Here is a 14,146-nt window from a genome sequence, read left to right as displayed (position 1 = left end):
AAAAACAGTTAGGAGTAACCCTAAGTAAGTTTATTTAAGATTTGAATACTTTGAGGAAAGAAGATGCAGAGATGGAGTGTAGTTCGGGTCGCAATAGACCTGTACCTCTTCTATGATGGCAATTTAATGAACAGATAGGTGCTAGGGTAGATGGAGTCAGCTGCAATCTTTCCTGCTCTAGCAATGAACAGATCTTTAAATGTTGGGAGATAACAGCCAATGATTTCCTCAGCTGAACAAATCACCTGCTGCAACGGACTCTTAGAGAGGAGACTGAAGGAAACTAAACGGTGATGCAAGTGGTCACAAAATGATGGCCAAGTAAAAATGTAACAATACAGTAATCCCTCGCTATATCGTGCTTCGCCTTTCGTGGCTTCACTCTATCGCGGATTTTATATGTAAGCATATTTAAATATATATCGTGGATTTTTTGCTGGTTCGCGGATTTCTGCGGACAATGGGTCTTTTAATTTCTGGTACATGCTTCCTCAGTTGGTTTGCCCAGTTGATTTCATACAAGGGACGCTATTGGCAGATGGCTGAGAAGCTACCCAACTTACTTTGCTCTCTCTCTCTCTCTTGCGCTGACATTCTCTGATCCTGACGTAGGGGGATTGAGCAGGGGGGCTGTTCGCACACCTAGACGATACGTCTAAAAATGCTGAAAGATTATCTTCATGTTGCTCCCTTCTGTGCAGCTGCTTTGTGAAGCGACATGCTGCATGGTGCTTCGCATACTTAAAAGCTCGAAGGGCAGGTATTGATTTTTGATTGTTTGTTTTTCTCTGTCTCTCTCTCTCTTTCTCTGCTCCTGACGGAGGGGGTGTGAGCTGCCGCCTTCAACAGCTTTGTGCCGTGGTGCTTCGCATACTTAAAAGCCAAACAGCCCTATTGATTTGTTTGCATTTCTCTCTCTTTCTGACATTCTGTGCTCCTGACGCGCACTCCTTTGAAGAGGAAGATATGTTTGCATTCTCTTAACTGTGAGACGGAACTGTCATCTCTGTCTTATCATGGAGCACAGTTTAAACTTTTGAAAAAGAGACAAATGTTTGTTTGCAGTGTTTGAATAACGTTCCTGTCTCTCTACAACCTCCTGTGTTTCTGTGCAAATCTGTGACCCAAGCATGACAATATAAAAATAACCATATAAACATATGGTTTCTACTTCGCGGATTTTCACCTTTTGCGGGGGGTTCTGGAACGCAACCCCCGCGATGGAGGAGGGATTACTGTATACACCTAGATGAGCCAAGCTTCTAAAGTAAGAACAATCACTGTCTGGCTTTCTTGATGATGGAGGTGATGTGCTTGTCCCATTTTAACGTATTACTGAAAGCAGTCCCCAGGAATTTAAACAACTGAACCACAGACACAGTCTGGCCATTAATTTGCAAAGGTGGACTGTTAGTGACTTCACAACATACAGTAAGCCAATCCTCACATCCACTGTCTTATAATCATTGAGCTCCACGTTGTTACAAGAATACCATTTTACAAGATGGTAGGAACTGATAGGAAGACATGCCATTATTAGAAATGAGACCCACTAGAGTTGTATCATTTGCAAACTTTAGGATTTTTACTATTTTTTTCATGGATCTACAGTCATTTGTATAATCATGTGTATTTATTACTGCTAAAGCCTTATTCCAGCTGATCTTTATAAGTGGCTTTTGCAGCTTTCAGAGCTTTACTAAACTGCTGCTTGCAGATCGATATTCATTACTCTTCCCAGACCTGGTCCTTAGCAGTTCTGAGGACCCTCAGCTCCTTGGTGAACCATGGCTTGTCACTGTTATGTCTCACAATGGTCTTTTTAGGGAGACAAACATCTTCACAGAAGGAGATGTAAGATGTCACAATATCAGTATATTCATCTATGCTGTAACACCAGTCTTCCATGGCTTTCCAATCCGTGGAGCCTAAACAGTCCCTCAGCCTTCCGACAGCCAAAGGAGTCCATCTGTGGCTAATAGTCCTGGTGGGCTTTGACTGTTTCAGTTTCTGTTTATAGCTGGGGACAAGCATAATCAAGGCATGGACAGAGTTGCCAAGAGGAGCACAGTAGAAAAAGGTGAAATGCCCCTTTAATGTTGGTGTAAAAGTGATCCAATGTTCTGACCTCACGTGTGAGACAGTTGATCAGTTGGTGGTATTAGGGCAGATCATCTTTCATGTTACTGTTGTTAAAATCCCCCATAATGAAAATGACAGAACTGGGGAATTTATTTTCCAAACAATGAATGTTATTAGCTAGCAACTGTTGTGCCAATTGAGCATTCACATCAGATGAATGTAAATACCAACCAGTATAACAGAATGAAACAAGGGGGCTATGCCCCCTGCTTGCTTCGCTCGCCTACCCCCGGTGTTGGGTAACCTGAAATACATTGATGAATGTATGAGATATATTGGAGTGTAAAGGTGTAGATGACAAACAAAGGAAGTATGTTCATTAATCCTAATGAATGTCCACTAATAGTGGACTCATTACAGAATGCGTTGTCAGCTAATTGGCGGAATTGTTTATCGACCGTCTGTCGTTCCTTTCTTTGCCGTTTATCTATTCACTCTGCTGTTTGAGAGGCGCGTTGTAGGAGCCTACGTTCATTAATTGTATTCAGGCGGGCTCGCTTCTGTATGTATCTCCGTCAGTTGTGGTCGTTCGTTTTGAACCCGTGCCTGCTTTGCTTCCGCAGTTTCAGATGCGCGTTGTAGGCGTCTATGTACATTGTATTTGTCCATACGGGCTCGTTATTGTAGCTCCGTTAGTCGAGCTGTTTAGTTTTGGAGCTGAGACAGTTTTGCTTCCGCGGTTTCAGACGTGCGTTGTAGGCGCCCACGTCTATTGTTTTTATCCATGCGGGCTCGCATCTTTGTGGACCTGTGGGGCCTCCGTAGGTGTGTTAGAAGCGCGTGGACCATGCTGTGTAGTGTGGCCGTTTAGTTCAGAAGCGCGTTGTAGGCACATGCGCCTTTCGTACTTTCACGCGCCTTCCGTACTATCTTTGTGGACCTGTGGGGCCTCCGTAGCCTCTTCCGTTTGACTCTGGGGTGCAGCGCAGAATCCTCTTTTTTGTGTGACTGTGTCGTTGCATATGGGCGCGTTGCCTCATTTCTTATTTATGTCAGTTGAGCTCCTTCGTTTTTGAGCTGTGACTCCTTCGTTCTCGGTGGATCAGACTTCGCTCGCTGTCGGCGCCTGTGCACTATGTCTCCTGTGTCCATGGGCATGCCATGTACCTGCGTCCATATCCGGTTTACCATTCTCAGTTAGTAATATGGATTCCCAAGGTAGATAGAATGGCTTGCAATGAATTACAAGAGCTTCTAAAGCAGCACAGGAAAAAGAAAGAATTTTGGACACATCCCTGCATCAGCTGTTGTTTATAAACATGCACACGGCGCCACCTTGTAATTTGCCATAAAGTCCTCTTTTACAGTCCATTCTGAATAACTGATATCTTGCCATTTGAACAACTTTTTCCGGTAGATTCGAATTCAAAAATATCAAACAGTACTGGAAAAAAATTTAACTTGTTGTGTTTAGCTCTCCAATGCCAACCCAGCAGAAACACTGGAAGAAATTAATGTGAAGCAAAGTAAAGTTGGATCAAGTTAATATTTGATTGTATACCCTTTACATGCAATAACTGCCCCCTGTCTTGTTAACTTCATTTGGCATGTTCTGCCAAATGTTTATGACAGCCTCTTTAAGGTAGTGTTTATTTTGGGGCTTTTCTTTAAAATCTGTATTTTAGTCTCATATTCATATTGTGACATATTTTATGACTATATAACTATAATAACCCATATTACCTCATTGTCTCAGTATTTTTGTTTCTGAGAATGTCCACCTGCAGGAGTGTCCTACAAAAATTGACATTAACACTAATCCCATGTCATGCCTTCCAGGTTAAACAGTTGACCCCATAATTCATTGACTTCCATGTTCTATTTAGATTAAACATTTTCTATAGTTAAAAGTCCAATTTGCTTCTGTTCATTATATGCCATATGAATCTTTTTTAGTAGCTAGTAAGCTAGCAAATCATGTTTTTTGTGCCTTATTACCACTCAACACATGGAACCTGTTTTCCCTGATATCTATCCATACTTATAGTCAGGAACTACAATGTTCTGCAGCACCTAAGCATCCTCCATCCAATTTCAGATGTTGACAGTTGTCTCACACATGCGCATGGGAGGCAGCTAAAAGAACCAAATGAAGGTAATTCCATGTCAGGCCAGGGTGTGGAGGGGTGTGCTAACTCTTTCTCTGTTATCCCTGCAGACCAAACACGGGAAATTCTGCCTGATTCCGGCCACGATGATGTCACTTCCGGGTCCTGTTGTGAAGATGTCACTTCTGCTTCCGGCAACCCTGACATCACTTCCTGGTTCCCTGCCTTAAAACCTAGACCACTTCCTATGTTTCCTCAGTTCTATGTTGGACTCAATTCTGTACACATCTGTGCAACCTATTTTGTCTTTTGCAGCCAGGGCTCAAGTCTGCGGGTGACTGTCCCAAACCTTTTTTCTGTGTGTCAAGGCTTTTATTTCACACAGTACTACTGAGCTGGCTACCAAGGATTACATTTTGATTTCTTGCAGTAGAAATCAACATTAATTAAATAAAGAAACATATCCTCTAACAAGACAAGTCTGATAAAACTTTTTAATCAGTAATCAGGCAGGAGAAAAGTTTGTCCATCTGCATCATTTATTCTTCAGGTAATACTTGAACAGGGAGCATTCTTTGACAGCATGATGAGAATGGTCAAATATTAAAAATGTAGGTCTATTTTATAAGCAACTGAATTTATATAACAGTGTCAATCAATGCATACATTTACTCTGGTTGGTTCATTGCTTTACACCCAAATTACTTCTATAAAATCAAAGTCTATTATTATATTAAATTCTGGTTCTTCTTATACCTTTTGGGTTGAGCCATCACCCTTGAAATTTCTGTATATACTATAACAACTGTCCAATCTGGCTGTTTACAGGACATCTGCTGACTTTTTAGTTATCTTTCAGTACATTTTGTGTACTACATGTTTGTCTCTGTTGTTCGCTTGACCTTTATCTGGTTTCCTGATATGCCTGAACAGGTTTCTGACATTTATTAACCTTTTATGCTATTTCTTTACGGTGAATGTTATGTTACCCTAAAAATATTCTTTCATATTCTCTGTCATGCAAAGTTAGGCTAGCAGCTGCAGGCACCTTCAGAGCTGTTGCCAAGTCTCTGAAAGAGACCGGATGTTTACTGATCTAATGACCATTTTATTCTTAACTTGTTCTTTTATTGTTCATTTTTATAATGCTTTTACTCCCATAGGCTGTTAAAGAATATGAAAAAATAATCTTGGATGCAGAATTAAATCAAATCCTTCCTTTTTTAACAATAAAAATAAAACCGTAATTGTGCTTTTTGGTATATGTATCTGGATAATAAAGTTGTTGAGCAGGGGTGTCAAATTCTGCTCCTAGAGGCTGCAGTGGCTGTTGTTTTCATTTCAGCCACTTTCTCCATTATTAAACAATTACCAATACTAATGTAACTTACTTTGTTGTCTTGACCTTATCTGACTTGCATTTTAATTGTTGCATTTTTTTAACCTAGCATTCAAAAAAAAAAAATCAGATGCAAACTGAGCCAACAGACAACCAGGCTATATCAGATTCTATTTACAACTGTCTTTCAAGTAATTTCTGTCTAAATACAATGTTTGAAAACAAAAGTAAAAGTCTGATAAATACTAATCTTCTGTGATTCACACATAGCACTTGGATGGTGATCTCAGAAAAAAATAAAACACTTCAGAAAATCTGTAGCAGAACGTGATCACTAACAACCCACAGAATGAAATAAAAGGGTTCATCAACAGCTAAATAGGAGGCTGGTTGGAGGGACAATGATGGCCCTCCCATATTGTTTGAGACCCCTGAGTTAGCTGGTCACTTGTTGGTGTGCATTACAACCCTTTATGGTTTGGCTGTCAATGAAGAAAGAAAAAAAAAATCAGCAAGTGAATTATAATTATGATAAAAGAAGTATGTTAAATTGCCAATTAAGGAAGCAGCTATAACAAACATCTGAAGCCCTCCAAGATCCAAGTTTGACACCACTGATGTAGAGTAAACATGTGCTAGAATATGAGGTGATTTGAAAGAAAGCCATTGTTACTCAAGCAGCTGTGCCAACTATATACACCATATTTAAAAATTAAATGGTAAAATGGTATCATATGCAATATCTAGCATTCTGCTTAGTAGAAAACAATTATTTTAAAAGTTTAAGACTCATGATGTGACATTTACCTGCCCAGCTGCCTGTATACTCAAAATAGCCACTCTGGTTTCTGGATCATTCTGAAATTGATGTACAAGATGAATCCTTTCTGAAGAGGGTACACTTCCATCTATACGAATATAGCGAGCCTGAAAAAGTCACAATTGCAAATTATATATATATATATATTTTTTTTAGTCCATAAGCACTAATAATTATAATTTGCAAAATATCGTTATCGTGATATTTTTATTAGAAACACTGCATATTTGTCTTTTCTAGGCTTCAAAAACAAATAAAATGTAAACTAATTTGCTATTTTAATAAAGTAACTTTAAAAACCAAAGTTCAGTTGTGTTCTATTGTAATTATTTTTGCATTGTTGTGTTGCAGTAAAATATGAATAAACTATATACAGTGGAACCTCGGTTCACGACCATAATTCGTTCCAAAATTCTGGTCGTAAACCGAGTTGGTCGTGAACCGAAGCAATTTCTCCCATAGGATTGTATGTAAATACAATTAATCCGTTCCAGACCGTAGAAACTGTATGTAAATATATACATTTTTTTAGTTTTTAAGCACAAATATAGTTAATTATACCATAGAATGCACAGCGTAATGGTAAACTAAATGTAAAAACATTGAATAACACTGAGAAAACCTTTAACAACAGAGAAAACTAACACTGCAATAGTTCGCGCTATAGTGCTAGGAACCGCTCTCGCTAAAAATACTTTTTTTAATGAGTTTTAAGCACAGGGGAAAAAAGGAACATTTGAAAAATCCGTAATTTAATAAACCACCAAGAAAAGTAACATTGCAACAATGCAGGCTACGAACCGATCACTGGAAACAGAACTGAAAACAAAAACAAGCCTTCTCTAACTTATGCGTCCCTCAATCGCTCTGGGTGTGTGTGCGTGCGTCTCTCTTTTGCGAGCCTGGAGCGCCTGTGTGTATCTCTCTAGCGCGCTCCTGTGTGTGCTCCCCCCGCCCCCGCCCTCGCCTGTGTGTGTGTGCGTGCGTCTCTCTTTTGCGAGCCTGGAGCACCTGTGTGTGTCTCTCTAGCGCGCTCCTGTGTGTGTGTGCGCCTCTCTCTCCCCCGCCTGTATGTGTGCGTGCGTCTCTCTTTTGCGAGCCTGGAGCGCCTGTGTGTGTGTTGTCACGCTTGGGTCACAGATTTGCACAGAGACACAGGAGGTTGTAGAAAAAAAGGAACTTTATTCAAAGCACTGCAAACAAACATTTGTCTCTTTTCAACAGTTTAAACGTGCTCCATGACAAGTCAGAGATGACAGCTCCGCCAGGAGCACAGATTGTCTGAGAGAGAAAGAAGAAGAAGCAAGCAACCAATTTAACAAACTGAAAGAAGCCCGTGCAGGCTTTTTAAGAAGGCGGAGCACCGCAAGAGAGGCATATTACGCGACAGAGCCGGCAAGAAGGGAAAGGAGGAATGTGAAGGTAGTCTGTCCATGTTTCTTAGGGGTTTTCCCAGGGGCGTCTGTATTCTCTGGGGGTGCAATCAGCTTTGCAGCTCACAGTGTGTCTGTCTAGAGCGCTCCTGTGTGTGTGTGTGTGTGCGCACGCCTCTCTCGCGCGTGCTCCTGTGTGTGTGTGTGTGTGTGTGTGTGTGTGTGTACAGCCCTCTGTCTCTTGCGCTGCCTCTCTCTGTGTGTGTGTGCGCGCGTGCTCTCTCTCGCTCGCTGCACAGGAAATGCACAGGGAGAGAATGAACATCAACAAACCGAAAGGGAACCTGGCTTGTTCGTATACCGAGTGTTTGGTCGTGAACCGAGGCAAAAGTTTGGCGAACTTTTTGGTCGTAAACCGAGTTGTACGTGTGCCGAGACGTTCGTGAACCGAGGTTCCACTGTATTTGATGGCTAATTTACCACATTTATCTTTTGACCATTATTTTATTTTTAGTAAATCTCTGAATGATCAAAATTAAATTTATATCACCAATATATTTTAAATGAATGGATCCAAAATTTATTTTACTTGTAGTAATAATAGTAGCAGTAAGAGCAACATTGTACTTATTAAGAAAAAAAAAAAAATCAGACAACACTGAATGCCCTGATATACCTATGGCTAGTGTCTTATATTCTTGAAATTTAGAATACAGTGAAGTTTTGAGGACTGTGGTTATCTAAACGTAAGAGAAATGTATTATCCTTTCTCCTCATTTTACTCAGCAAGAATATCTTTGAAGGTGTGCATGCTGAAAACTGGAATGACTTTAGAATAAAGCTCATCTATCTATAGACTTACACAGTATTAGTGCCATGTTTTAAAAACATACCAGAATCAGTATGGCATTACCTGAAAACAATGGAAAAATCACTCTAAATGTTATATTCATAGTAGTATTAGGATATAATATTTTTAATATGTTTCACAAACAATGTACACTGGCTTCAAGGTCATACACAATGGATCTGGAAAGGGGCAGGGCTGGGCAATGTCCACCCCAATTAATGCTCTTTCCACCCAATTACTCAAATATATTCTGCAGCATTTGAAAATGTCAGTCACATTTATTACGTCTGCTCTTGTCACAATTTCTTAATTTCCGATTTGCTGACTAAACAGAAAAATTAACGCTGCTACCTTTTTTAGAACATTAGAATGTTTGTTTTAGTGTTGGGTTGAATAAGAATATTTACTTTAAGTTTTAACGTTATTGTTGGCTTGCTTGCTCACTAGGACACTATTTAACATTTAAGTATTTAAAATTACAAATTTACAAAAGTTGATATTAGCGCTCACCAAAATTACCTGGTTAGAGTCCGTTCTGGGCATCTCTTAAAAAAGCCATAAACACCATGCAGTGATATCTGGTTCCAAAATCAAAGCTTGTTACCAGCAATTCGGGCACTGCTGCGGTTTGCTCTAACATTCACATTTCAAGACCGACGCCTTTAGGTCAAGCGGTCAGTTCAAGCAGTAATGTTATACATTCCCTGTCCATTTCACACCAACACAGTGCAAGCAGCAGTGTAGTTCTTGTGGCTGAAAAATATCTAAGTGATCTGAATAATAGCAAACCATTCCAACCAGTACTAAAAGTCTCTCCTAAACTAATGTTTAGTCAGATGTTTTGTGCTTTTAATCTGAGTTCGTGCCAATCATGCCCGTGGTTGGAATACTCAATCAAACTAGATACATGCTTTTGTTTCCCGTGTCGGAACTTGTTTGGTGGCACAACTAACAAAGATATGGTGTTCACCAAGTCTGGATATACTAATTAGAAAGCCTTGCCGGAAAAGGAAGGGATTCAAAAAGCATGCATCTAGTCAGTACCACTTAAATGCAGCAAAGAAATGGGTAGAAATTAAATACAGAGAAAAAAAATGGTGAAACTATATCATGAGAAACACAGGTTGAAAAAAAATCAATGCTACATTAAAAGCATAGGGGAAGTAGTGGAGTTTCTCTGTGTGAATGAGCTTTCTTTTCATTAGAGCACTAAATCTACCCAGTCTTGCACAAATAATGATGAAGACATCTCTGCCCGTTTTTTCATTAATATATTTGAATATACATTACCCAAGGAATCCAAACTTGCTGAAACATAAAAAAGTGTTCCTCAAAACACAAAGTATACATCAAAAACATACAAAATGACATCATTTATAATCTTGCCAGTTTAGTATTTGCACAAAGAGAAAAAGAAATCTGAAAAGGCACACATTCCTGGATTCTTTATCAAAAATGATGACACTAGAGATAGATGTAATAAGAGAATCTATCAATAGTGATATGGTTTGTGTGCAGCTCTATTCCAGAAGAATATTTGATTGGTTTGCTGGACTTGACTCAGCTAGATGCTGAAAATATAACCACAGAAATAATCAGACACGTGTCCACTGATGGTTGACAATATAACCAGCTAATGTTATGATGGGCCATCAGTCATGAATGAGAACAAGTGTAGGGGTGCGGGCATTGTTGCAACAGAAGCTTGGTAGACACACTCCATATGTGCACTGCTATAGCCATTAACTGTAGTTAGCAGTGGTTCATGCAGTTCAGGAGAAGCCATGTGCAAAAGGTTTTGACCTCTCTGGATCACTCCATTCATTTTTTCATGATTATTATGTAACCCAGAATTATAATACCCCCTCACTTAATGGGCCACTGGAAATCCAGTGGACAAGTCACTATGATGTTACACAATGCCTTGTTGAGAATCAAGAGGATATCCTGAACATTTTGCCTGAGGTTTCTGAAGACAGTGGGGCTTCGGTAGCTATTTGCACAGAGGCAGCAGGGTTTCTAGAACAGTTGAGGAAGCATAATTTTTTTGAGGTTGGAAAATCCCTTGAAAAAATTCTTAAGTGTCTTGAAGCCTGTAAATTCCATTTTGCAAGCCCGATCTATAAATGTATGTCATGCTGGGAAGGTTACATATCTGATGAGATGGTTCATGGGTTGATTTTTAAATATCAACAGATACTCCTGCTGCTGCTTAATGAAAGAGAGCCATGATCAAACTGCTTATAGACAGCATTGTTCTCTCCACTCTTGGTCAGACTGAATCGGATTCTTTAAACACAACCAGCCAGTCTTTCAGGAAATCCTTTCTGAACATTCTGGACAGAGATATTGAAGAAATGACTTGACTTGAACCTTGTCTTGTAAAATTTGACTTGCTTGTATGGAATGTTGATTGATTTTAATAAATTCAATAAAATGTTTAAAATAATGTAAAATAGATATTCAAAGAAACAATCTTGAACTGATGAGAGCTGTAAATTGTATTCTTCCTCAGTCAAATTCTTTTCTAGATTTGATGGTCTTGGTCCGCCTCCTCACTGGATATGGATGCTTCAACCAATAGTTTGTGACATGAAATTCCACTGGCAAAAGCCATGCTGCTAAAGAAATTCTCCCTTCACAATTATTTAAGCTTTTCAGACGTTTGCCAACATATTCGGGTCTATAAGGAAGCACTATCTAAGCTTCATGCAATGTATGTAACTGCATTGGTGATGGATGTATCCTCAACTCCATGTGATAGGTTATTCCCTATGCTGTCACATGTCCTGAGCCCTTTCCACTGCACTATGCTACCTGAAAGGAAAATGACTTTGGCGATTTTGGCTCATGAAAAATTAATAACAAAAGACCCAGACATGGAAGAATTTGTTAGAGCTTTTGCCCAAAGAAACAAGATTAATGCTTCGAAGTGACTGGTTAGAGGTTGCAGAGGGATCATTAGTAGCTTCCTTTTTTTCTACTTTTGCCTATCAAATAAATAAAGTTTTCCACTTTTATTTGCAAAGTCGGTTTGTTGATGGTTTGGTAAATTTTCATATTTTTTTTTTCTCTTTGGGGAGGATGTTTATTATTGTTAATGTTACATGTTCTGTTCTTATGTTTTTATCAGCTCATGAGATTGAGTTCAAAATTTGCCTTTAACATGCCAGCAGATAAGTCAAAGTTTATGTTTGATTATCTATCTATCTATCTATCTATCTATCTATCTATCTATCTATCTATCTATCTATCTATCTATCTATCTATCTATCTATCTATCTATCTATCTATCTATCTATTCATTTATTTAATAAAAATGCATCTTTCCTCATCGGAGAGATGATTATAAGAGCATAATGTGGAGTTAAAAATATTAAATAAAACATTAAAAATAAATATATCCATGTGTCCCATTCTCTGGTCACAAGCTGATACTGCACTGTTGTATAGTCAGTTCACATTTCATTGTCATACTACATTGAATCACAGTATGTTTAATTTGGCTTTACTGACTTTGATCAACAGGAAAATAGTCTTGAACGTCAACATGAAAACAGATCTCTGCAAAATGGTCTACATTAATTATAAACAAACTGATTGCATAGGTTCCACCATATGTAATATAACACACCTAAATCCTCACTGGTGCAGCCCACTGGATTTAGAAGTTACATAATTAGTTCAATGGAAGTAAAAAGGGTTTCAATTGATTATAGTCTAAATGCACCCTATTTGCAAAGGCCAACTTACATTGAGTCAGTATTGTGGCCTGAACTACACAGTGAAGAGAAAAAGAATATTCTAAGCAGCTATGTAAAGGTGATTGAAAAGCACAAGTCGAGATGGAGACTAGGACATATCCAATTCACTGAATACCCGGATATCTGCCTGGAGCAGTCCATCTGCAAAGCCAGCGTGATCGTGCAAGAAGAAGACACCCAAGAGACCTTTGAGAACTCTGAAAGAGTTACAGTATAAGCTACAGTGTCTCAGATGGAAGAGACTGTGCATGTAAGGACTGTTACCAAGGTGCTGTATACAGTCTGCAGGTACAGATGTAGCCTTAAGGGCAAGTGGTAAAAAGAAAGCTTGTTTGCAAATAATGCACATAACATCTTGGCTATAAGATTCCAGAAGTAACATGGGGGGCTCTGAAGTTAGCCATAAGGAGGCTTCATGGTCTGTTGAGATGAAAACTGAGCTTTTTGGCATAAGCCAAACACTATCAAAAACCTTGCATCCCCACCATATCACATGGTGGTGGCAGCATCATGCTGTGAAAATGCTTATCTACAGCAGGCCCTAAAATGCTTGCAAAAATGAATACAGCAAAATATAGAGAAATACTGGAGCAAAACCTGACCTTCAAGAAACCTGCAGCTTTGGATAAGATTTATTTTCCAGCAAGGCAACAACCCCAGGAATAAAGTTAAAGCTATACAGTAATGGCCTTAAAGACAACTATGGTAATGTCCTGGAATGGCGAATTGTGAGTCCAGATCCTCAATCCAATTGAGAATTTGGGACTCAACTTGAAAAAAGCTGTTAACTCATGTTCTTTATTCAAGCTGACAGAGCCTGAGCAGATTTGCAAAGAAGAATGGGTAGAAATTGCAGTGTCCAGAAGTATAATGCTGAGAGAGAGAGATCTGTGCGCAAAGATGCATGGCTGTCATGTTTGCCAAAGACACAACTAATAAGTACTAATTGTGTTTTATATTTGATCACTTTGCAGAGCCCGTTTACACTTGGACATTAAAGAAACTTTTTCTGCTGATCAGTGCCAAAAAAGTCAAACTAAATCCTCTGTGATTTGATGTTGTATAATAATAAAATGTGAAAACTTCCAATGGGGTGAATACTTTTTATAGGCGCTGTGTATTTTTATATTCAGTAGAATCCTCTTACTACTCCTTAGGACTTTATTAAGTTTTAATGTATCAAAATATTAAATCTTAATGGAATCATTTCTGTTTCAAATTAATACTGATGCATTCTACATGCTACAAAACATTACATTAGTGGGATGAATGTATTTTTATGCTTCATTTTAAAACATGCAGTACGTTATAATTACATTAGTGGGATGAATGTATTTTTATGCTTCATTTTAAAACATGCAGTACATTATAATTGTGAAACTGTCTCTCATTATTTTGTCAAACTATCCAGTAAGCAAAGGTAGGCACCACTTATTATGGAGAGTAGCACCGGGTCAGCTATCTAGTACCTTGTTATTTGAAACTTATTGTTAATTGGCAGCTTGTTAAACATAAATAAATGCTCAGAATTTTAAACAAGGAAAGTAGAGGGGAGCAACAGATAAATATTTAAATAAATATACATTAAGAATGAATCATCCATAGTGTTATAAAAAAATAAAATAATATTCTGAATTTTATAGAGGAGTAAATCCACAGCACTGCTGGTTTGTAAGACAGCACAAAGGTAGTTTGGGTTAGCCATCTAAATATAAGAGAAGTTCACTTAATGGCAAAGACTAAGTTCAAGTTAAAAACTAGTTGGATCATAACCTACAGCTACTGTTGACTGGACCAGGACTACATACAC

At 38.6% G+C, this 14,146-nt stretch overlaps 1 protein-coding gene across 1 annotated transcript in view; it reads right to left on the bottom strand.

The window, feature by feature from the left end:
• zranb3 (zinc finger, RAN-binding domain containing 3) overlaps positions 1 to 14,146 on the bottom strand; it is a 346,469-nt gene that overhangs the window by 56,567 nt on the left and 275,756 nt on the right. Inside the window, exon 10 of the mRNA XM_028806547.2 lies at positions 6,337 to 6,456. Coding sequence (XP_028662380.2) covers positions 6,337 to 6,456 — 120 coding nt within the window. The remainder of the gene's footprint in view (positions 1 to 6,336; positions 6,457 to 14,146) is intronic.

The sequence above is a fragment of the Erpetoichthys calabaricus genome, chromosome 8 (assembly GCF_900747795.2).
Source record: "Erpetoichthys calabaricus chromosome 8, fErpCal1.3, whole genome shotgun sequence".
NCBI lineage: Eukaryota > Metazoa > Chordata > Cladistia > Polypteriformes > Polypteridae > Erpetoichthys > Erpetoichthys calabaricus.
Note: the sequence above shows the minus strand (reverse complement) of the source record. Positions and strands in the feature narration are given on the sequence as shown.